General features: G+C 44.7%; 1 protein-coding gene across 1 annotated transcript in view; it reads left to right on the top strand.

The window, feature by feature from the left end:
* Positions 1-24,365, top strand: part of LOC137375149 (glypican-1-like) — a 198,472-nt gene that overhangs the window by 53,040 nt on the left and 121,067 nt on the right. The window contains exon 2 of the mRNA XM_068041838.1: positions 19,989-20,147. Coding sequence (XP_067897939.1) covers positions 19,989-20,147 — 159 coding nt within the window. The remainder of the gene's footprint in view (positions 1-19,988; positions 20,148-24,365) is intronic.

Here is a 24,365-nt window from a genome sequence, read left to right as displayed (position 1 = left end):
TTTTTATTTCAGATTTCCAGCATCCGCAGTATTTTGCTTTTATTTTAGTGTAGATTTAGAAGGCTGTTTGCTTTTTTAAAAGGGTTTACACTTTTTTTAATTAAAAGATTTCTTCCCCATGATTTCTTCATTTAGTTCATCCATTGTTTCCTTGAGATGATGCCCGTTGCAGGTATACTGTTCTCTTCCATGACCTTACCCCCTGAGGTACAATTCAAGTGTGAGCCACACTGACCATGAAGATCTCTGGGTCGATGCCAAGTCTGTGCTGAATGAACCAATCTTATTAGGGTGGGACATTTATGGGTGATTCCTTTGGCCTCACTGCCCCTCAGGATTAAATGAAAACATGTTACTATCGGCTGAGCACAGGACTGAGCCTGGCCCTTCCTCCCTAGTTCATGTGTGTAGCCTGATCTATCGATGTGCCCTCCCTTTGAACGCCACTCCTGAAAACCGTAGAGAAACACAACCGGTAATCATCTCATTTCTTTCTGCTCCGTTCTTCTGTATGAATGCCAAGGAATCTGGTGTGTGTTTAAAAATAACATGAGCTAGAGATCTTACCACTGCTTTGAAGCTGCAGTCATCAAAGACACGGGAGGATGAGGGCTAATGGTTGTTTTGTAAGGTACAGCTGGCTACTATTACATTGCATACTTGTGTAGGGCACGTCTATGTATCTGAGACCAAGGAGGCAGCTTGGTTTTGACCTCACCTCACCCCAGCACATACCCTCATGGATCATGGTCACCCTGAGGCGAAGAAAAATTCGAGATCCAAAGGATTGTGTTTAGGACCGCATAACCATCTGGGTGAAGCCTTGGCAGGCCTCATGTGCATGGAAACAGGGCCTGCACCTCTCACTCTCTCAGCCAACATGGTGACAGGAAACAGAAACAATGATCAAAATGATATGTTCAAGGAGCCAATGCTTCAACTCCTAAAGGCTCCTTCAACAATGGGATTTATTAAGGGCTGTGCCCACCCAAAACTTCCAAAACAAAATGGCCACTCACACATGGGGGAGGGTGAGAGGAAGAGAGATATAAAACTTTATTGCTCAGTGCCGTGGCCAACAGCATCACACAAGAACATAAGAAGCTTTGACAAAATATTAATGAGGAGAAATAGGGAAATAGCTCTTGACTGGGGCTGCCAATCCACCGGGACTGTCCTGCAGCTTTCAGGAATTAAAGATTAATCTCCTGGGCACTGCTGTGAGTAACCCAGGAGAAAAATCGTAGAGTTATTAAAGAAAAAATTCTTTTCTATTTTCTTTGAACACCTGGTTATCAGGTGGCACCTGGCGGCACAGTGGCGCAGTGGTTAGCACCGCAGCCTCACAGCTCCAGGGACCCGGGTTCGATTCCGGGTACTGCCTGTGTGGAGTTTGCAAGTTCTCCCTGTGTCTGTGTGGGTTTTCTCCGGGTGCTCCGGTTTCCTCCCACAAGCCAAAAGACTTGCAGGTTGATAGGTAAATTGGCCATTATAAATTGTCACTAGTATAGGTAGGTGGTAGGGAAATATAGGGACAGGTGGGGATGTTTGGTAGGAATATGGGATTAGTGTGGGATTAGTATAAATGGGTGGTTGATGTTCGGCACAGACTCGGTGGGCCGAAGGGCCTGTTTCAGTGCTGTATCTCTAATCTAATCTAATCTAATTGTAAAAATATTGGAGATGGGGAAGGAAAGGCTGTTTGACTGGATAGGTTGTTTGATGGTGGGAGATCACGTGATGGAATCTGCAGGAAATCCCCAACCAGTATTGGTAGCCCTAGACGGGACGCAGTGGTGCTCCGAGTGATTGGCAGGAATGGTGCGCCAACAGAGCAGGCTACCATTTTATTTTTATTGGCCAAGAATATGAGCCAGCAGTGCCAAAAATTCATGATCGCCTGTCACAGTTGTCTAATGTAGATGGGGTAAGAGAAAGTTCGAGATAGAGCTAAAGGCTAGAGCTGGGGAGGGAGGAGGTTTAACCAGTGCATTGCTATAAGCACAACACCATCTTCGCAAGAAGGTGTTTGGTAGGGAGACTGAAGTAATCGATTAGCCCGACTGCCCTTTCTCTTTGGGGTCTGTGTTTGGAACCCACTTGGACATATGAACATATGAATTAGGAGCAGGAGTAGGCCATTCGGCCCCTCGAGCCTGCTCTGCCATTGAATAAGTTCATGGCTGAACTGATTACTCCACTGTTCCACCTACCCCCGATAACCTTTCACCCCTTAGCTTATCAAGAATCTATCTACCTCTGCCTTAAAAATATTCAAGGACTCTATGCCACCGTCTTTTGAGGAAGAGAATTCCAAAAATTCATGACCCTCTGAGAGAGAAAAATTCTCCTCATATCTGTCTTAAATGGACTACTTCAGATGTGGTCTCACCAACGCCCTGTATAGCTGAAGCAAAACCTCCCTACTTTTGTATTCAATTTCCCTCTCGATAAACAATAGCATTCTATTAGCTTTCCTAATTACGTGCTGTACCTGCATGCTAGCCTTTTGTGATTCATGCACTAGGACACCCAGATCCCTCTGCATCTCAGAGCTCTGCAATCTCTCACCATTTAGATAATATGTTTCTTTTTTATTCTTCCTACCAAAATGGACAATTTCACATTTTCCCACATTATACTCCATTTGCCAGATCTTTCTCCACTCACTTAACCTATCTATGTCCCTTTGCAACCTCCTTATGTCCTCTTCACAACTTACTTTCCTACCTATCTTTGTGTCATCAGCAAATTTCGCAACCATACCTTTTTGTTCCCTTCATTGAAGTAATTTATGTAAATTGTAAAAAGTTGAGCCCCAGCAAAGATCCCTCTGGCACACTACTCATTACATCTTGCCAACCAGAAAATGGCCCATTTATGCCTACTCTCTGTTTCCTGTTAGCTGGCTAATCTTCTCTCCATGCCAATATGTTACCCTATACACCACGAGCTTTATTTTCTGCAATAAGTTTTGATGCGGCACCTTATCAAATGCCTTCTGGAAATCTAAGTACAATACATCCACCGGTTCCCCTTTATCCACAGCACATGTAACGCCCTCAAAGGACCATTGGGAGAGAAGACATTTGTGTAAATGTGCCTTGTACAGCAGTTGCAGATTGTGTGTACACAATAGTGGAAATGACTTTCATTAATAGTTTTTTAAATAACTTCTGCAAAACCCTGGAGAGAATAATTACAAATGGAAATGGCAGCAGGTGAGTGAAGAAACTGCAGTTTACATTGTCAGTTAGACGTCATGACTCAGTGGATTATTGCTGGCATTAATATAACACCAATCAGAAAGGTAAGCTTGTATGTAATGTTGTCATGACAAGAAGACTGATTCCTGGGTCTCAGCAAAAAAAGGAAAGGTTTTTAGGAGTCAAAATGAATTTAAATGACAAGAAGAAAGACTTGCATTTATATAGCACCTTTCACGACCACTGGATGCCCCAAAGTGTTATACAGCCAATGAGATACTTTTTGAAGTTGTAATGTAGGAAGTGTGATAGCCTATTTGCACACAGCAAGCTTCGACAAACAACAATGTGATAATGACCAGATAATCTGTTTTTTCGATGTTGATTGGGGGATAACTATTGGCTAGGACATTGAGGATAGCTCCCCTGCTCTTCTTCGAAATAATGCCATGGGATCTTTTCTGTCCACCTGAGAAGGCAAATGGTGTCTTGGTTTAACACCTCATCCAAAGATGACACCTCTGACAGTGCAGCACTCCTTCAGCACTGCACTGAAGTGTCAGCCTAGATAATTGTGCTGAAGTTCCGGAGTGCCACTTGAACCCACAACCTTCTGACTCAGCTGTGTGAGTGATACCCACTGAGCCATGGCTGATCCTAAGAAGAACTTGCATTTCTAAAGCACATTTCACAGCTTCGGAACATCCTCAAAATGCTTTACAGACAATGAAGTATTTTTGAAGTGTAGTCCAGTGTAACAGAGGAAACACCGAAAGCCAATTTGTGCACAGCAAGCTTCCAGCAAGAGCAATGTGATAAATGGTCCTATCATCTGTTTGAAGTGTAGGTTGAGGGATAAATATTGGCCAAGACACCAGGGAGAAATCCCCTGCTTCAAAATAGTGCCATGGGATCTTTTACATCTTTCTCAGAGGGAACACGGTTTAACGTCTCATCTGAAAGACAGCACCTCTGAGAGTGCAGCACTCATTCAGTACTGCACTTTAGATTCAGCATGGATTACATGTTTAAATCCCTGGAGTGGGGCTTGTATAGACAACTTCTAACTCAGGGGTGAGAGTGTTATCACTGACCCAAGGCTGATACCGGATTGATGTTGCTGTTAAAATTGCTGCTGAAGGAATTTCAAGCAACGCATGATGAGTTTGTAACATTGCACAGCATGATCCAGGCTCATTCATGTTGAAAGCAGTTCCCCATTAACGATAGAAGTGGTGGAGAGTGAAATGATTAAGTGATATCTTGCTTGAAAGTGATACAGAAAGGTGGTCTGATTGCTCTAGTGATGGATCTGCCCATTGAGAGGGATCACATGGTAGGATTGAGCAGACTCATTCCGTCCCCACAAGATAGTCTTTAAATGAAATACATTAAAGGCTGACCTTCCCTAGTATAACACAATGCTCACAACTGAGTTTCAGCACAAGCTAAGTCAAAGCCAAGTTCAGGTATTTAAAAGGAAGAGCATCAATCCACAATGTAATGCACAGTGAAACAAAAATGCTGTACACAGCTAATGTTCCCTTTAACATGTGCAGTAGTGCGGCAATCTTAAAGGGATTGCGCAGTGCAACAAACAGGCCATGCACAGTGAAGGGAAATTAGAAGGAACATTAATAATCAACTCAGGGCAGCTTATACATGTTAATGACGACAGAGGTATTGATGGATTCTTCTTTATAGATAACGTCCCATCTGATTTCCTGCTAACTGTCTAGACCCTGCACGTCCCATTAATCTGATACCAACTTGCGCCATTGCCTGAACAACAAGGTAAAACAGATGATCCATCTCCCAGGCCTCAGATCTTACGGAGCCGGTTGGTTGGAAGTGTGCAGGGGTGTTCTGCCAGCTGGTCCTTCCTAATTTCTTGGGAAGCTCTTTATGGACTAGATATGGTAGGAAGCTTGCTATTTATATGTGTGGAGTGTGTTTTTTTTAATTTACTCATGGGACGTGGGCTTCGCTGGCTAGGCCAGCACTTATTGCCCATCCCTAATTGCCCTTGAGAAGGTGGTGGTGAGCTGCCTTCTTGAATCACTGCAGTCCTTGGTGTGTAGGTACACCAACAGTGTTAGGAAGGGAGTTCCAGGATTTTGACCCAGTGACACTGAAGGAACAGTGATATAGTTCCAAATCAGGATGGTGTGTGTCTTGGAGGGGAACCTGCAGGTGGTGGTGTTCCCATGTATCTGCTGCCCTTGTCATTCTAGGTGATAGAGGTCACGGGATTGGAAGGTGCTGCCTAAGGTGAGTTGGTGAGTTGCTGCAGTGCATCTTGTAGATGGTACACACTGCTACCACTGTGCATTGGTGGTGAAGGGAGTGAATGTTGAAGGTAGTGGATGGAGTGCCAATCAAGCAGGCTGCTTTGTCCTGGATAGTTTTGAGCTCCATGAATGTTGTTGGAGCTGCACCCATCCAGACAAGTGGAGAGTATTCCATCACACTCCTGTCTTGTGCCTTGTAGATGGTGGATAGGCTTTGGGGAGTCAGGTGGTGAGTTACTCGCTGCAGAATTCCCAGCCTCTGGCCTGCTCTTGTAGCCACAGTATTTATATGGCTACTCCAGTTCAGTTTCTGGTCAATGGTAACCCCCAGGATGATGATAGTGGGGGATTCAGCAATCGTAATGCCGTTGAACGTCAAGGGGAGATGGTTAGATTCTCTCGTGTTTGAGATGGTCATTGCCTGGCATTTGTGTGGCACAAATTTTACTTGCCACTTATCAGCCAAGCCTGGATATTGACCAGGTCTTGCTGCATCTGGACACAGGCTGCTTCAGTATCTGAGGAGTCGCCAATGGTGCTGAACATTGTGCAATCATCAGCGACCATCACCACATCTGACCTTAAGATGAAGCTGCTGAAGATGGTTGGGCTGAGGGCACTACCCTGAGGAACTCCTGTGGTGATGTCCTTGGACTGAAATGATTGACCTCCAACAACCACAAGAAGGTGGTTGTGCTAGGTATGACTCCAACCAGCGAAGGGTTTTCCCCCTGATTCCCATTGACCTCAGTTTTGCTAGGGCTCCGTGATGCCATACTCGGTCAAATGCTGTCTTGATGTCAAGGGCAGTTACTCTCACCTTACCTCTGGAGTTCAGCTCTTTTATCCATGTTTGAACCAAGGCTGTAATGAGGTCAGGAGCTGAGTGGCCCTGCAGATCCCAAACTGGGCGTCAGTGAGCAGGTTGTTGCTGAGCAAGTGTCGCTTGCACAGACCTATCTTGTGCTCTGGGATCCCATTCCATCATGTGTTGCTTTATTCAAATGTGGCGGTGATTCCCTTTCAATAATCATTTTTCAGAGAGTCAACTACTTTCCGGCATGGATTCAATGGGCCGAAAAACCTTCTTCGAAGACTCTATGACTCAGTGACTTTCCGCTCACCTTCTAATCATCCAGGCTCGCCTGTTCCTCCTCCTTTGCTCTCGAAGCATCTTTTATTTCTTTTCTTTATTTACTCCTGAGCTGAGCTAAAAATGAAGTGAGATGAAAGAAAATCAAAGCGCCCAGTCTAAAGTAAAGTTGAAAAGGAGACTTCATTGACATGTGCAAGATATTAAAAGGTATACAGATAAAATAGATTATTTTATCAAAGCAAGCAAGCCACAACATAAATTTAAACCAGTGTAAAAGAAATTTAAATTTTTTTATTTGAATTCATTCATGGGATGTGGGCGTTGCTGGCTCGGCCAGCATTTATTTCCCAACCCTAATTGCCCTTGAGAAGGTGGTAGTGAATGCCACCTTGAACAGCTGCAGTCCATGTGGGGTAGGCAAGCCCAAAGTGCTGTTAGGAAGGGAGTTCAGGATTTTGACCCAGTGACGGTGAAGGAACGGCGATATAATTCCACTCAGGATAGTGTGTGGCTTGGAGAGGAACTTGCAGGTGTTCCCATGAATCTGCTGCCCTTGTCCTTCTAGGTGGTAGAGGTCATGTGTTTGGAAGGTGCTGTCTAAGGAGCCTTGGTGAGTTGCTGCAGTGCATCTTGTAGGTGATATACGCTGCTACACTGTGTGGCGGTGGTGGAGGGAGTGAATGTAGTCAAGAGGTGAGTTACTCGCTGCAGAATTCCTAGCTTCTGACCTGCTCTTGTAGCCACGGTATTTATATGGCTACTCCAGTTCAGTTTCGGATGTTAGAGTTCGACAGATGTTAGAGTTTCCTCATACCATGAGTGACCGAGTATATTTGTATTTATTTACTATGTGGATTGGTGGTAGAAACCAAGACATTCGGTAAATTTGAAGTGCAGTTGGATGCCAGAATGGGAAGGAAGTGTCTTGAGGAAGGAAAATTTGCATTTACATCGCAACTTTTGTGACTTCAGGAGGTTCCAAAGCACTTTACAGCCAATGAACCACTTTTGAAGTGTGGTCACTGTTGGAATGTAGAAAATATTGCTGCACATCAAGCTCCCACGAGCAGCAATGTGATAATGACCAGATAAACTGTTTAAGTGATGTTGGCTGAGGGGTCAATATTTACCAGGACACCAGGGAGAATTCCACTGATCTTCTTTGAAATATTGCCTTGAGATCTTTACACCCACCTGTTTAATGTTTCATCCGGAACACAGCACCTCAGTACTGTATAGAAGTGTCAGTTTAGATTGTGTGTTTGAGTCTTTGGAGTGGGACTTGAACCAACATCCTTCTGACTTAGAAGCTCGAATACCACCCATTAAACCACAGCTGACAAACAGGAGCACCAAATGACCTTCAGTTGTGTTTGCTACCTCTTTGGGACCAGATTAGGAGAGATTTTACAGCTGTCCTGGTGTAAAATAGTGCAGTACAGTCACGGTTATCAGATTCAAGATTACAAGAGAATGGATAGGGAAGAAATTTGTGCTGAAATTGATTGCAGAAAGCTAGTCCTCGCAGACAATGAGTCATCCAACTTAATTAAACAGATATGAAGAAAATATTTGAAAAATGTGAGTTGAATAAAACCGCAGGAACTCCTGAGCAATGCTGGTTTATAGTTACTTAAACCACTGGAAATGGATACTAGTACCGAGCTGTTTGTTAAGGTATGGACTTGATTTGAGTTAGGGACCTTGTATCCCTTGCATCAGCCTTTGATGGTTTTATGGTGTGGGCTCTATTCCTCAGTCTCACCTGTTCCTGGGCTCCACTCTGCTCCTCAGCCTTTCCTTGCCTCATCCCGTGCCCCCTGGTGTACCTTCTTGGCCTTGCCCCTCCTTTCTCCTGCCCTTGCTCTTCCTCTCCCATGCTCTTGCCCCACCTCTCCCCTGGCCATGCCCCTTCCCTACCCCCTCTCCCCTGGCCATGACCCTCCTCTGCCCTGGCTGTGATCGTCCTCTCCCTAGTCTTGTTCCTCCTCTCCCCTGCCCTTAGCCTTCCTCTTCCCTGGTCTTGGCCATCCTCTCCTCTGGCCTTGTCCCTCCTCCCCTGTGATCATAATACAATTGAATTCCATATTAAGTTTGAAAGCAATATACTCCAGTCCTAAACATGAATTTTGAATTTAAACAAAGCAATTATGTACGTATGAGTGGAGAGCTGGTGAAGGCTGATTGGGTAAATAGACTAAAAGGTATGGTGGTAAATAAACTTTGGGAAACATTTAAAGAAACAATTCGAAATATTCAACAAAAATTCATTCCATTAAAAAACAAAAGTTTATTGAGAAACATCCATCTGTGGCTTACTAGGGAAGTTAAGGATAGTATGAGACTATAAGAAGAGGCATATAATGTTGCAAAGAATGGTAATAAGCCTGAGGATTGGGAGTGTTTCAGAAATCAGCAAAGGTGACCAAAAAGTTGATAAAAAGGGAAAAAATAGAATATGAGAGCAAACTATCCAGCAATATGAAATAGATTGTAAGAGCTTTTACATGTATATAAAAAGGAGGAGAGTAGCTAAAATAAACATTGGTCCCTTCGAGGCAGAGACAGGGGAAATTATCATGGGGAATGAGAAAATGGCAGGAACATTGAACAAAAGTTTTGAGTCCGTCTTCACAGTAAAAGACACAAATTACATTCCAGAAACAGAGGGTATTATAGGGGCTAATAAAACTGAGAAACTTATCAACAGAGAGACGTATTGGAGAAACCTAAGGGACGAAAAGCTGACAAATCCCCAAAACCTGATGTCCTGTACCCTAGGGTTCTAAAAGAGGTGAGTGCAGAGATAGTGGATGCACTGATTTTGATTTTCCAAAATTCCCCAGAGTCTAGAATGATCCCAGCGGATTAGACGTTAGCAGATGTAACACCGCTGTTCAAGAAAGGAGGGAGAGAGAAAACAGGGAACTTTAGGCGAGTTAGCCTGACATCGGGAAGATTAGTAAGGAAGTCTTAACAATGCACTTAAAAAATCATAGTATGACCAGACAAAGGCAACATGGTTTTACAAAAGGAAAATTATGTATGATTAATTTATTAACAGCTTTTTGAGGATGTAATGATTAGGGTAGATAAAGAGGAACCAGTAGATGTGGTATATTTGGATGTCCAAAAGGCATTCGATAATGTGCCACACAAAAGACAAATATACAAAATAAGGGCGCATGGAATTGGGGATAATATATTAGTGTAGATAGAGGATTGGTTAATGGACAGGAAGCAGAGAATAGGAATTAATGAGGCATTTTCAAGTTGGCAGGCTGTAACAAGTAGAGTGCCACAAGGATCCGTGCTAGGCCCTCGCTATTTACAATCTACATTAATAATAGACGGATTAATGTATCTAAGTTTGCTGATGATACAAAGCTAAGTGGGAATATAAGCTGTAAGGAGGACACAAAAAGGCTGCAAAGAGATATAGACATTAAGTGAATAGGCAACAAGATGGCAGATGGAGTATAACGTGGGAAAGTGTGAGGTTATTCATTTTGATTGTAAGAGCAGAAAAGCAGAATATTTTTTTAAGAGGCGAAACATCTAAATATTGATGCTCAGAGAGACTTGGGTGTACTCATACAAGGAACACAAAGTTAGCATGTGCGTGCAGCAAGCAATTAGGAAAGCAAATGGCATGTTGGCCTTTATTGCAAGGGGATAGGAGAACAAGAATAAAGAAGTCTTGCTGCAACAGTACAGGGCTTTGATGAGACCACACCTGGAGTACTGTGTGCCGTTGTGGTCTCCATGTTTAAGGAAGGATATACTGGTATTGGAGGTGGTACAGTGAAGGTTCACTAAATTCGTTCCTGGAATGAGAGGGTTGTCCTATGAGGATAGGCTAAAGAAATTGGGCTTATATTCTCCGGATTTTAGAAGAATGAAAGGTAATTTCATTGAAACATCCAAGATTCTGAAGGGGCTTGACAGGATAGACACTGGGAGGTTGTTTCCCCGGGTTGGGGAATCTGGAACATGGGTGCATAGTCTCAAGATAAAGGGATAATCCTTTAGGACTGAAATGAGAAGAAACTTCTTCACTCAGAGGTTTGTGAATCTTTGGAATTCACTGCTGTAGCGGGTTGTGGATGCTCCTTCGCTGATTACATTTAAGGCTGAGAAAGACAGATTTTTGGTCTCTTAGGGAATCAAGGGATATGGGGAGTGGACAGAATAGTGGAGTTGAGGCAGAAGATCAGCCATGATCGTATTGAATGATGGAGCAGGATCAAGGGGCAGTATGGTCTATTCCTGCTCCAATTTCTTATGTTGTTCTTGTCCCTCCTCTGCCCTGGCCTTGCCTTTCCTCTCCTCTGGCCCTGGCCCTCTACCTTGTCTCTTCTTAGGTTCCTTCAAACTACACCACAAAAAGTATGTTAACAGGACTTTCATCCCACTGCTGCATGTGAACAGCTCAGTGGCTGCTGTACTTGCCTCCATCACTTCAAACTGATTCATTGAAAGCAAAGGGCTTTGAGGCACTTCCTGTGAGACATGATAAGACTCTACATTAATGCTAGTTCTTTCTTGTTAAGACTGTGGGTTTGGATCAGAGTACTAAACTCTTTGCTCTTCATTCAAGCACAGTGCTGCAGGGTGTTTCTAATTATTCTCCAATAACGCTTCCTGTTGGCTTTGGCACAAATTGAAAGGTGTCAATCCTGGAGAAAGGAACACTTGCCTTCTTTGCCAAGCCAGCTATCCTTGTACCTCAATGACTGGTACCAGTCCAGTGCTGAATTGTGGGTATCTCTCTGCTGTGGATCCATTCACTCATGCCTTGCAGGAAAGAAATAGCCTCTATTTATATAGTGCCTTTCATGACCTCAGGACACCTCAAATTGCTTTACTACCAATGAAGTGCTTGCAAAGCGTAGTCCCTGTTGTAATGAAGGCAGACACAACAGCCAATTTGTGCACAGCATAGTCCCACAACCAACAGTGTTGTTAGTTAAGGGATAAATATTGTCCGGGACACCAGGAGAATTCCCCTGCTGTTCTTCGAAATACTGCAATGGGATCTTTTACATCCACCTGAGAGGGCAGACGGGACATCAGTTTAACATGTCACTCAAAAGATGGCACCTCTGACAGTGCAGCACTCCCCCAGTACTACGCTGGAGTCTCAAGCAATGGATTTCTACACAATAGTTACACGAAGCATTAGCTGCAGTGGAGGAGCAGATAATATATAGGCTTCGAGGTCATTGTGCGAGCATGCCAGTACCTAACCAGTGTCACTACCCGATTTTCTAGTCTTTACTGGTTCATCGATGGATAGAGTGGAGGTGAAGGGCCTATTTACCTTAGCAGAGGGGTCAGTAACTAGGGTGCGTAGATTTAAAGTGATTGGTAGAAGGATTAGAGGGGAGATGAGGAAAAGTTTTTTTCAACCCAGAGGGTGGTGGGGGTCTGGAACTCACCTGAAAGGGTAGTTGAGGCAGAAACCCTCAACTCATTCAAAAGGAGTCTGGATATGCACCTCAAGTGCTGTAATCTGCAGGGCTATGGACCAAATGCTAGAAGGTGGGATTAGAATGGGTGGAACGTTTTTTGGCCGGCACAGACACGATGGGCCAAGTGACCTCTTTTTGTGCAGTAAACTTTCTATGATTCTATGATCAGATACCTTGAAGGCTCTGATAGTCCTGGGAAGGCACAATGAGCTCTCACCCAAGGCCCTGGGCTCAAACTAAGTCTCACTCACACTTCACTGGTAGAGTAGAAGACACAGGCCAAGCTGTCAGGCAGCTGTTGTCAAGCCGAGATCAAAGTGAGTGTTATTATTAGAACATGACAGGCCGTGACTAGCAGCCGACTGATTACTGACTCATTGCGGGTCTCATCTCTTGCTGCTTGTCAACATGGAGGGAGATAAGAATGGAGTGGTATTCACTAGAGGGTTCGAGGCAGCTGCATTGGTCATGTCTCAACCATTGTTCAGTGTCATTAAAAGAATATAATGACTACTGAGGACCTCAGCCAGTGTTGGAAGAACTGGTTAGTGCTGCCAGAAAAGTGCTAGGCCGAATGATTTGGTAGGTTGGGGAGGTGGGAAAGTCTGTCTTTCACATAGCTGCCGTCCGATATCTCTTCTCCATTCCTTCAACTCTAATTGTCTGCCATTCTTCCCTGAATGCTTACAAAATGGTTTGGATTCATGGGCAGTGCAAGCCCTCTCACTCCTATCCCTGTTCCTTGACAGAACGACACACTTGAGACTGAGATGGGTACATTTTCTGCTTTTGTGTTCTTGGTGTACAGTATCTCACTCTTCAGTATTGTGTACAGAAGTTTGCATGTTCCCTCTTCCTAGTATTCCAATGTGGTGTTCCAGTGTGCCGCGTTCTGCACCATGATTGCCAAAGGGAAAATTAGACCTTGTTAACCTGGGGTCTTGCTGGCTGAACCTATCCTGTCCGTCCCTTCACACACATACTCGCACACTTCCTAACAATTGCAAGATGCATATGGACGAGGAAGATCATTCGGCCCATCTTACTTCCACCCTAGAGTCCTGACCCAGCCATTGCTGCACCTCATTGTTTCTTAAACGATTCCAGGGTTTTCACCTTCACACTCTATCTCAAGTCCATTCCAAGTGTTGATCACTCTCAGTGTCAAGAAGAACCACCTGTTATCAGTCGTAAAGTTACCTTTGACTAGCTTGAACTGTGTCTCCTTATTTTAAATCAATATTCCAAATGTATCTGCTGTAACTATCTTACCTCTACAAGATCACCTCTTGCACGCATCGTTTCCAGGTTGAAAAGCCCAAGTCTATCCACTATTTGCTCATAATCCAAATCCCTGACACTAGGGATCAGTTTGTGGTCTTTCTCTGCACTGTCTCCCTTGTGTCTCCATAACCAGAACTAGAGATGTGTTTGAGATGTGGTGTGTCCAGAGTGTGCACAGTTTGATCACAAATTCCACTGAATGGTGATCAGGAGTTTGGCCTTTGACTAATTCCACCTGGTTCCCACCCTGGGCAGGGAGGGCTGAGGACGACTGCTACCACCAGCAGGAGAGTGCAAGTTTCCTGTTTCTTTACCTTTGGTTCTTTCACACCAGAGAGCAGAGGCAAGTAGCATTTTCTGGAACGCCAAACTGATTTCACACACCCGGTGCCACTGCAGTTCAACCAATGCATATGGCAGCTGGCCATATGGAAAATCAGGAAATTTCGTGGTCCCTGCGGTGTTTCCGTAACACTGTTATCAGCATCTACCTCTCACCATATGTACACCCAATAGATTAAACTGTGATGAAGGGTCAGGCCCATTGTGCAGATTGCAAAAGATCAAAAATGAACACGAGGTAAACCAAGAGGCTGTGATTAGTAGATGCCAAAGCTTGTATTTATATAGAGTCTTTCACATCCTAAGGACATCCTAAAGTGCTCCACAACCAATGAAGTACTTTTGAAGTGTCATTGTTGTAATGTAGGAAATGCAGCAGCCAATTTGTGCACATCAAGCTCCCACAAACAGCAATGTGATAAATGAACAGATAATCTGGTTTATTGATGTTGCTTGAGGGATAAATATTGACAAGGACATCAGGGATATCTCCCTGCTCTTCCTTGAAATAATGACAAAGGATCTTTTACATAGTTCCATGTCTGGTCTCTCAGGTAGAAGTAAAAGATCCCATGGCATGATTTGAAGAAGAGCAGGGGAGTTCTCCTCGATGTCCTGGCCAATATTTATCCCTCAACCAACATCACTTTAAAAAAAAAATCATCTGCTCATTGTCACATTGCTGTTTGTGAGCGCTTGCTATACATAAATTGGGTGCCATATTTCCTACATTACAACAGTGACTACAATCAAAGTACTTAATTGGTTGTAAAGCATTTGGGAAGTCCTGATGTTGTGAAAGGCGCTATGTAAATGCAAGCTCTTCCTTGTTAATTTTTTGATATAAAAGGAATCTGCAGATGACCTCATTGGAGGAACTAACTCAGAGAAGTTAACTCTGCTCATGTAATTGGGCTGACTGAATGACTCGATCACTCAGCACCGGGGTTAATGATGACCTTTATTGATGCTAATTACACTCCCTATAACAGTTGCTAAAGTCGCTGACTTGCTGTAAAGCTTCACCTGGTGCTGTCAGCACAACGCAACATTCAAAGCTATAATTTAACAAAAAGAAATGAACAGCAAAGTGGAAAGAAAAAGCTGGTTGTGTTAATAATAACTCATGCCACGATTTAAAAATAGATGCTGGAAATGTCACTCCCTCTCCTTAGATAAAACGCTAACCTCCGAGAGTTCTTGTCCCATTATTTGACACGCTCGCCATTCATGCTTAACCTTTGCAAATGTGAACTGAGGCCACTTTTGAACAGTGAGAGCCCATCCCAATGTATGAGCCATTCAACATAGCACCCACCATCGCGCCCAAGTCTATGTTGCAAACTAGGACTGAGATGCAGGACAAAAGGCTGAGAGGCAGGACTTCACAGCTACAACTGGGAACTCATGGCCAGCGGTTGAATTGTATCAAGTTCACACAGAAACAGACTTGTGTTGTACAAAGAATGTGTAATCTCTCTGAGGGGGGAACGGAGGTAAAAAGACCAGTTATTGTTACCCCAAATTCAAGCATTTGCTCACCCCCTCCCCTCCCCCGCCTTCAACTACTTTACATTCCACATTGGATTAAATCCTGGCACTGCACCAACCATACGAGACCCTTTATTCTCTGCGATTTAAAGAAAGAAGAAAAAATTTACATTTCGACAGTGCCTTTTATGACCTCAGGACTTCCAAAAGCACTTTACAGCCAATGAAGTACTTTAGAAAGGCAGACCTTGTTGTAATGCAGGAAACACGACAGCTAATTTGTGCACAAACAATGCTGCCACAAACAGTAACCACAAAAAAGGTTAACTAACGTTAGTTGAGGAATAAAAATGGGCCAGGGCACCAAGGAGAGCTCCCCCGCTCTTCTTTGAAATATTGCCGTGAGATGTTTGGCACCCACCTGAAGGGGCAGATGGGCCTCAGTTTAACATCTCATCTGAAAGGCAGCACCTGTGACGGTGCCGCATATTAATTGTATACCAGCAGAGACCCGCAAAACATTTGCGGTGAAATCAGTATCTTTATTGCGACAGTACTTCTTTAAATCCCCATGCAATACCATTCCGAGCCACTCAGTTCAAGGGCAATTAGGGATGGACAATAAATGCTGGCCTAGCCAGCGATGCCCACATCCCATGAACGAATATTAAAAAAATTCCATCCCTTCTATGCCATTCCTCTCATCCCTCTCATATCATCTCCATCCCATCCCCCATCCCACTCATCCCCACCTTCTATTCTTTCCCTCCCATGCCATCCAATCCCCATCCCTCATTCCATGCATTTCCCTCTCCCATGCCATCCACCCCTTAACATGCCAACACCCCCACTCCCTCCCACGCTATCTTCCCCCCCATGCCATTCCCCCCCTCCCCCTCCCTAATCCCTAAAGCCAGGGTAACTCTGTTGTTGGGCTGCCCCTACCTTCTGCTGTTCTTTTTCTCCAGCAATGCCCCCCACCCACTGGCACTGCCACCAACCGTTGGCAGCTGCACATGCATCACGCACTCCAGTCCTCTGCATGCCCCACGTGTCTCTGCGTGTGCCAGGCTCCACCCATCAAATCAACCCATCAACCAATCAGAACAGTGCAGACAAGTAAAAACTATTGTTATTATTATAGATTAATTGTGTTTAATTGTATGCAGGCGGTGGGCATTAATTGGGGATTCACTTGAGCCCTCTCTAAACAGACACAGACTAAAAGTGGTAGGCTTAGAAGGTGTTATGCTTGTAATGTTTAACTCTGTAAATAAATATAGAAGTGTATAAAGGTTGGCTCCAGTTCCATCCTTCACCAATTGGCTTTCTGGATGTTGTGTACCGACCACCCCAAACCCCCAACTGGCTTTGAGCCTCTGCCCACCTTTGTTGCATGTGAATAGGCCCAAAAGGTGTTGCCAGGTGATAGGCTTGAGTTATTACACTAGGCCAAGCTTTAATATTTGGATTTCCTACCTGGGCTGTCACTCATACAACGCAGAAAGATGTTTGTTAAAACAGGGTGTTGAAGCGGAGGAGCCAATAATCCTTCTGATTCACAAAGCCTGTTGAATGTATTTGCTAAAGGAATAAATTCTCTATTTCCACAATCCCTTTCTAGCAAGTTGTGGGTTCCCACCTATTCCTGGTCAGCTAGTTGGATGCATGGACAGAAGGCAGGGCTGACATCATGGATTGCAATTTTCTCCCCCCCAATTTCTCCCCTCCTCCTCCCCTTCAACAACACAACTCTTCTGATGTCAGGGAGTTGTGCTACAGTTTCCTGAGATGCCCTGCAGTACCTCAGGGCCTGCATGTGTAAATCTAGAAAGTGAATATCAGCAGGTCTCAGGGAGGGATGCTTGATTCTTCTCTTTCTTGTGCTGTCCAGTTCGGGTCATTATGTGGCAATCAGGAGTGGGAATGTGATGACGGCTGATTTTTTTTTCCTCTCCCAAATCCTTACCCTTAGCCTACAATTGTTGAATCCCATTTGCAGTAGTGGATGAGATTAGCGAACTCTGGGATCAAACCTGTAACCTGTTGTTCTGTATGGTAAAGTAGCTTTATCCACTAGACCACGGGGCAGCTGAGCTGTGTTGTTGCCAGTGAAAATTAATTGCGCACTTAATAATGCTACTTCCCTCAATGGCTCAGTGGCGTCAATCAGTGAGTAGCTGAGCCATACAGACCGGGTGATCACGGGTTTAACCCCCTAGTCTATGCTGCTTTACCTAATCTGGGGTGACAGTCAGAGTTCCAAGTTTGTTTTAGCATCGAGGTTAAGGAGGAGGCTAAAGGTGGTTGGCCTCCTTGCTCCCAATTGGTGTTGACTAACGGCTGATGGAAGTGCTTGTGCATGATCTGGGCTCTGCTTGTAATGCCGCCTGCAGTCAAATAGTCTAAGAACATGGCTCAGCCTGACGTAACAGCCACTGGAAAAGGTGCCAGAGGACAATTGGTCCTCTTGATAGTTTATGATGGGTTGCTTGAGAAGCGGAGAAAAGCTGACAGTCTGGTCCTAAACCAGTTGGGTGGCAGCCATGCATGAATGGCTTGTTTTCAGTTAATGCATTGATGCTGAATCGGATTGCTTTGTTCATTACTTACCGCTCAGCAAGTGTGTGACAAACGAGAACATAGTAACAACTAAATGACAAAAGATCATCTAATTCGCCTTCCACCATCGTGGTAGCGGCATGATACAATGACAGTGGAGTTGTTGATGAATCCGAGCAATCAGTCTCTATTAATTAGTCAACAACAATTAACGAGGCGAGTAAAACCCCAATGGTGAAGAGCTAGGGAAACCATGGTCCAAAGTCACTCTTTCCTCCCAAGCATGCTAAACTTAGCACATGTCTCAAATTACTTATATATTGCCTCAAGCCCATTTCTAATGGGCATGGGTTGACAGTGCAAAACGGGCAACAGTTAGCACCAAAGTTCCCTCTAAGCTGGGTGCATGGTCACACAGCAATCTGGAACTTACCATGCAACGCACAAACAGACTGCACACAGCAGCATTCCTTTTAAGGTGTGCACATGCATGGCAATGTGGAAATCTTAAAAGAGACAGTGCAGTGCAACAAATTAGCTGCACACAACTAAAGGAAATTAGACAGAACATTGATTGGCACTTTCTCCCAGACCGAAGATGAATCATGCGGAAAATGGTGAACTGTTACACTGGTGTATTAGGGGACCATCTTCTGAGGTTAGGGAGTAAGGCACCTTTTTGGGGGAGGATAGAAGGAGCTTTAGTCTATACCAGAGGGTGTGGTTGCAATACAGCTTGACTGGCATCTATGGAATAAGGTGTAAAGCCAGCTGATGCAAGTTATACTGCCAATAGTATCACACATTGAGTTTTGTGAAAAGTGTATGCGTCAGGATGCTTGGATGGACATACTGAACTCTTTATCCCTCCTCCCTGAGAGTTGCTATCTTAGGACATAGCAGGCATAATAGTTTTCAGGGTGTCCAGTGGATATTTGAAATGTGCCTTCATATTAGACTGTATTCGGTACACAATCCCCAGGGTGCAAGACTTGAGATAATCTTGAACCTTTTTATTTTAGTGCATCGCAAGTCAGATTGCTGACAGACAGGGCTGTGGAAGGGTATCAAGTAAAATGGGTGAAGGAACGACTGAGAAAAATTGACTTTTCCAATCTCAAACAGTCCTATATGCCTTCAGGAAATTGGGACCTATGGGAATGGGGTTAGTTAAGTGCATCCAGTGCATGGGCTATTGTGGTCTTCTGATTATCTTTGGGATTTGATTTGGAATTTCCCTTTGTTTGTCCTTAACAGGTATTTTTTTTCTTCCTGTGATTTTTGGCCCTGTACAGTGCAGGGGGTTTGCACTGTCTATGGTGAGTGTTGTGAGTCTAATGGCCTTTCCTCATGCTTTTTCAAAATACAAGTTGTTCTTTGAACTCTCTAAATATGTCGACACTTTGAAAGAAAGATAGAACTTGCATTTATACAGAGTCTTTTGCAACCTTAGGACAACCCAAAGCACATTATAGCCAATGAAGTACAGTTGTTATAATGTGGAAATGTGACAGCCAATTTGCACACAACAAGCTCCCACAAACAGATTTGTGATAATGGCAGCTAGGACCTCAGATGATACCTCTGACAGTACAGCACTCCTTGAGTGCTATACTGGAGTGTCAACCTAGAGTTTGTACTCAAGGCTCTGGAGTGTGACTTGCACCAACAACCTTCTGACTCAGAGGTAAGAATGTGACCAATTGAGCCACGGTTGATACAGTATGATTAGTGCTGTGCTGGTTTCAACCAACCAGCACAGAAGGAGGCGTTTCTTTGATAGAGCGATCCAATTAGTCCCACTTCCCCTTGTTTTGCCCATTGCCGTGCAAACGTTTCCTTTCCAAGCATTTATCTAATTCGCTTTTGAAAGTTACGATTGAATCTGCTTCCACCATCTTATCAGACAGTGCATTCCAGATCCTAACAATTCACAGTGTAAAATAAAATTATCCTCCTCTCCCCCTCTGATTTTTTTGCCAATTATCTTCGGCTGTTGTTCCTCCTGCCAGCGGAAACAGCTTCTCTCCATCTACTCTATGATAAAATTGAATACCTTTGTTACATCTCCCTTTAACCTTCTCTGCTCTGTAGAGTCTTAAGTGTTCTTTAACTTTCACTGAGCCATTGGGAGATTACATGTTGGGAAATTTGGAAAAGTTTTGGGAAGACCTTTAGTCATAAGAACATTCTACCTTCTCCACTACCTTCCTTTTTAATTTGGATGTGTGTTGTGTTTCAGGAGAGCACCTGCGGATCTGCCCACAGGGATACACCTGCTGCACCAGTGAAATGGAGGACAACCTGGCCAAGAGGAGCCGCAGTGAATTCGAAGCACTGGTGAGGAATGCCAGTCGTACGGTACAGACAATGCTCATGGCGCAGCACAACAGCTTTGACAGTAAGTTCTGGACTTCCTGCAGCTCATCAGGATCTGGGAAGAAGCGGATGGGATCAGGCTCCAAGCATGCAGGAGGGAGGAGGTGGTGGGATTCAGCCTGAGCATTTAGATTGGATTGGGCTGGGGTGGCACTGGAGGGTGGGTGTGGGGCGGTTGGAAGAAGTACATCAGAGAGCCAGCAGAGTTTGTAACTCCTTTCACTTGAAGTTTATCATTGGAGGACTGACCCTGGCTTTTAGTCCCTGCCTTCAATCTGATGATCTCCACGTGGTAAGAATGAAGGTGACACCATTGATATCGTGCATTTTCCCAGTTGTAGCATGTGTAAGATATTTGCGATGCAGCATTAGTTTGATGATCTGAAAATTAAGTTCTTAAAAAGAACTCCAGAGCTCCAGGGATTGTAAGATGAATCGTTATTTTGTGGGAATTTTCGTAAATGAGCATTGCTCTGTACTAATAGATTGCAAGCTGCAATCTAATCATAGAGTTAGGATGATATATGTAGAGAAGTATGGATATTCAGGACTGAGGTACGGGCTGGTAGCTAATAAAGATGTTTCAGTGAAGAAATGTCCCTATTTCTTATTTTCTTATGTTATGTTCTATTACTGCCAGACTAGATTATGTGCTCAAGTCCTGGAGTGGTCTATGAACCCACAACCTCCTGGACTTACAAGCAAGAAAACTACCACTGAGCCAAAATCATACATGGAATATTGGATATGTGAGATTGAGTTACAATCAAGAGTTTTGGATTGTTTATACATAGACTAATGGATACCGAGAGTGGGTTACATGCTAGAATCTAATCCAATGTTTGGGTGATTTATATATAGAATAATAGATACCTCGGGATGAGTTACAGGCTGGAGTCTAATCAAGGAGTTCAGATGATTTATATAATTGTAATTGTAATTAATGCCAGGGTTGGGGCCGACCATGACTCATGGCCCTCCTGCCTTGGGCGCTATGGCGTTGGAAGGATGAATGAGAACGGGCAGAGACTGCTTGAGTTGTGTACCTATCATAACCTCTGCATCACCAACTCGTTCTTTCACACTAAACCCTGTCACCAGGTTTCATGGAGGCACCCAAGATCACGTCGTTGGCATCAGCTAGACCTCATTGTCACAAGGCGAGCCGCCTTAAACAGTGTTCAAATCCCACGCAGCTTCCACAGTGCGGACTGCGACACTGACCACTCCCTGGTGTGCAGCAAGGTTAGACTCAGACCAAAGAAGTTGCATCATTCCAAGCAGAAGGGCCACCCGCGCATCAACACAAGCAGAATTTCTCACCCACAGCTGTTACAAAAATTTCTAAATTCACTTGTAACAGCCCTTCAAAACACTCCCACAGGGGATGCTGAGACCAAGTGGGCCCACATCAGAGACGCCATCTATGAGTCAGCTTTGACCACCTACGGCAAAAGTGCGAAGAGAAATGCAGACTGGTTTCAATCTCATAATGAAGAGCTGGAACCTGTCATAGCCGCTAAGCGCATTGCACTGTTGAACTACAAGAAAGCCCCCAGCGATTTAACATCCGCAGCACTTAAAGCAGCCAGAAGTACTGCACAAAGAACAGCTAGACGTTGCGCAAACGACTACTGGCAACACCTATGCAGTCATATTCAGCTGGCCTCAGACACCGGAAACATCAGAGGAATGTATGATGGCATGAAGAGAGCTCTTGGGCCAACCATCAAGAAGATCGCCCCCTCAAATCTAAATCGGGGGACATAATCACTGACCAACGCAAACAGATGGACCGCTGGGTTGAGCACTACCTAGAACTGTACTCCAGGGAGAATGCTGTCACTGAGACTGCCCTCAATGCAGCCCAGCCTCTACCAGTCATGGATGAGCTGGACATACAGCCAACCAAATCGGAACTCAGTGATGCCATTGATTCTCTAGCCAGCGGAAAAGCCCCTGGGAAGAACAGCATTACCCCTGAAATAATCAAGAGTGCCAAGCCTGCTATACTCTCAGCACTACATGAACTGCTATGCCTGTGCTGGGATGAGGGTGCAGTACCCCAGGACATGCGCGATGCCAACATCATCACCCTCTATAAAAACAAAGGTGACCGCGGTGACTGCAACAACTACCGTGGAATCTCCCTGCTCAGCATAGTGGGGAAAGTCTTTGCTCGAGTCGCTCTGAACAGGCTCCAGAAGCTGGTCGAGCGCGTCTACCCTGAGGCACAGTGTGGCTTTCGTGCAGAGATTTCGACCATTGACATGCTGTTCTCCCTTCGTCAGATACAGGAGAAATGCCGTGAACAACAGATGCCCCTCTACATTGCTTTCATTGATCTCACCAAAGCCTTTGACCTCGTCAGCAGACGTGGTCTCTTCAGACTACTAGAAAAGATCGGATGTCCACCAAAGCTACTAAGTATCATCACCTCATTCCATGACAATATGAAAGGCACAATTCAACATGGTGGCTCCTCATCAGAGCCCTTTCCTATCCTGAGTGGTGTGAAACAGGGCTGTGTTCTCGCACCCACACTTTTTGGGATTTTCTTCTCCCTGCTGCTTTCACATGCGTTCAAATCCTCTGAAGAAGGAATTTTCCTCCACACAAGCTCAGGGGGCAGGTTGTTCAACCTTGCCCGTCTAAGAGCGAAGTCCAAAGTACGGAAAGTCCTCATCAGAGAACTCCTCTTTGCTGATGATGCTGCTTTAACATCTCACACTGAAGAGTGCCTGCAGAGTCTCATCAACAGGTTTGCGTCTGCCTGCAATGAATTTGGCCTAACCATCAGCCTCAAGAAAACGAACATCATGGGGCAGGACGTCAGAAATGCTCCATCCATCAATATTGGCGACCACACTCTGGAAGTGGTTCAAGAGTTCACCTACCTAGGCTCAACTATCACCAGTAACCTGTCTCTAGATGCAGAAATCAACAAGCGCATGGGTAAGGCTTCCACTGCTATGTCCAGACTGGCCAAGAGAGTGTGGGAAAATGGCGCACTGACACGGAACACAAAAGTCCGAGTGTATCAGGCCTGTGTCCTCAGTACCTTGCTCTACGGCAGCGAGGCCTGGACAACGTATGCCAGCCAAGAGCGACGTCTCAATTCATTCCATCTTCGCTGCCTTCGGAGAATACTTGGCATCAGGTGGCAGGACTATATCTCCAACACAGAAGTCCTTGAAGCGGCCAACACCCCCAGCTTATACACACTACTGAGTCAGCGGCGCTTGAGATGGCTTGGCCATGTGAGCCGCATGGAAGATGGCAGGATCCCCAAAGACACATTGTACAGCGAGCTCGCCACTGGTATCAGACCCACCGGCCGTCCATGTCTCCGCTATAAAGACGTCTGCAAACGCGACATGAAATCGTGTGACATTGATCACAAGTCGTGGGAGTCAGTTGCCAGCATTCGCCAGAGCTGGCGGGCAGCCATAAAGACAGGGCTAAATTGTGGCGAGTCGAAGAGACTTAGTAGTTGGCAGGAAAAAAGACAGAGGCGCAAGGGGAGAGCCAACTGTGCAACAGCCCCGACAAACAAATTTCTCTGCAGCACCTGTGGAAGAGCCTGTCACTCCAGAATTGGCCTTTATAGCCACTCCAGGCGCTGCTTCACAAACCACTGACCACCTCCAGGCGCATATCCATTGTCTCTCGAGATAAGGAGGCCCAAAAGGGAATAGATACCTCGGGATGAGTTACAGGCTGGAGTCTAATCAAGGAGTTCAGATGATTTATATAATTGTAACTGTTATGTTTGGATACCCTTTTTGGTTCTGTCAAGGGCTCCTACTTTAAAAAATGAATGCTTTTTTTCTACTGTGCATGGACTAACTTGCTATATGTTTCTTCATATAAAAATGCTTTGAAATATTTCTGGGCTTTCGACTTTCCAAGGTTTGGCTCTCACAACTACACTGCTGTGGAGCAGAAGCTTCTCATTCTCTGTGTAGCCACTGGCAGCTGGATCACACTATTCTGCTGGATCTATGAGTTTGCACAGTGGACTGGGCCCTTTGCATTGAGTACCCAGAGTTGGATCAACATAATGATATGCTTCCATCATAGCATGAAATTAGGTCATTTTACATCTGTCTTAACAGACCAGTTGTTGATCATTACTAGCTCACGCTGGTACCCATTTTCCAAGTTGGCATGCTGGTGGAGGCACAGTGTCATGTGGAAATGTGGGAGAGTGGCACACTGAGGCTTTGCTCTTTCAAAA

Source organism: Heterodontus francisci, chromosome 11 (assembly GCF_036365525.1).
Source record: "Heterodontus francisci isolate sHetFra1 chromosome 11, sHetFra1.hap1, whole genome shotgun sequence".
NCBI lineage: Eukaryota > Metazoa > Chordata > Chondrichthyes > Heterodontiformes > Heterodontidae > Heterodontus > Heterodontus francisci.
The sequence above is the reverse complement of the archived record's forward strand: the minus strand, read 5'-3'. Positions and strand labels throughout refer to the sequence as shown.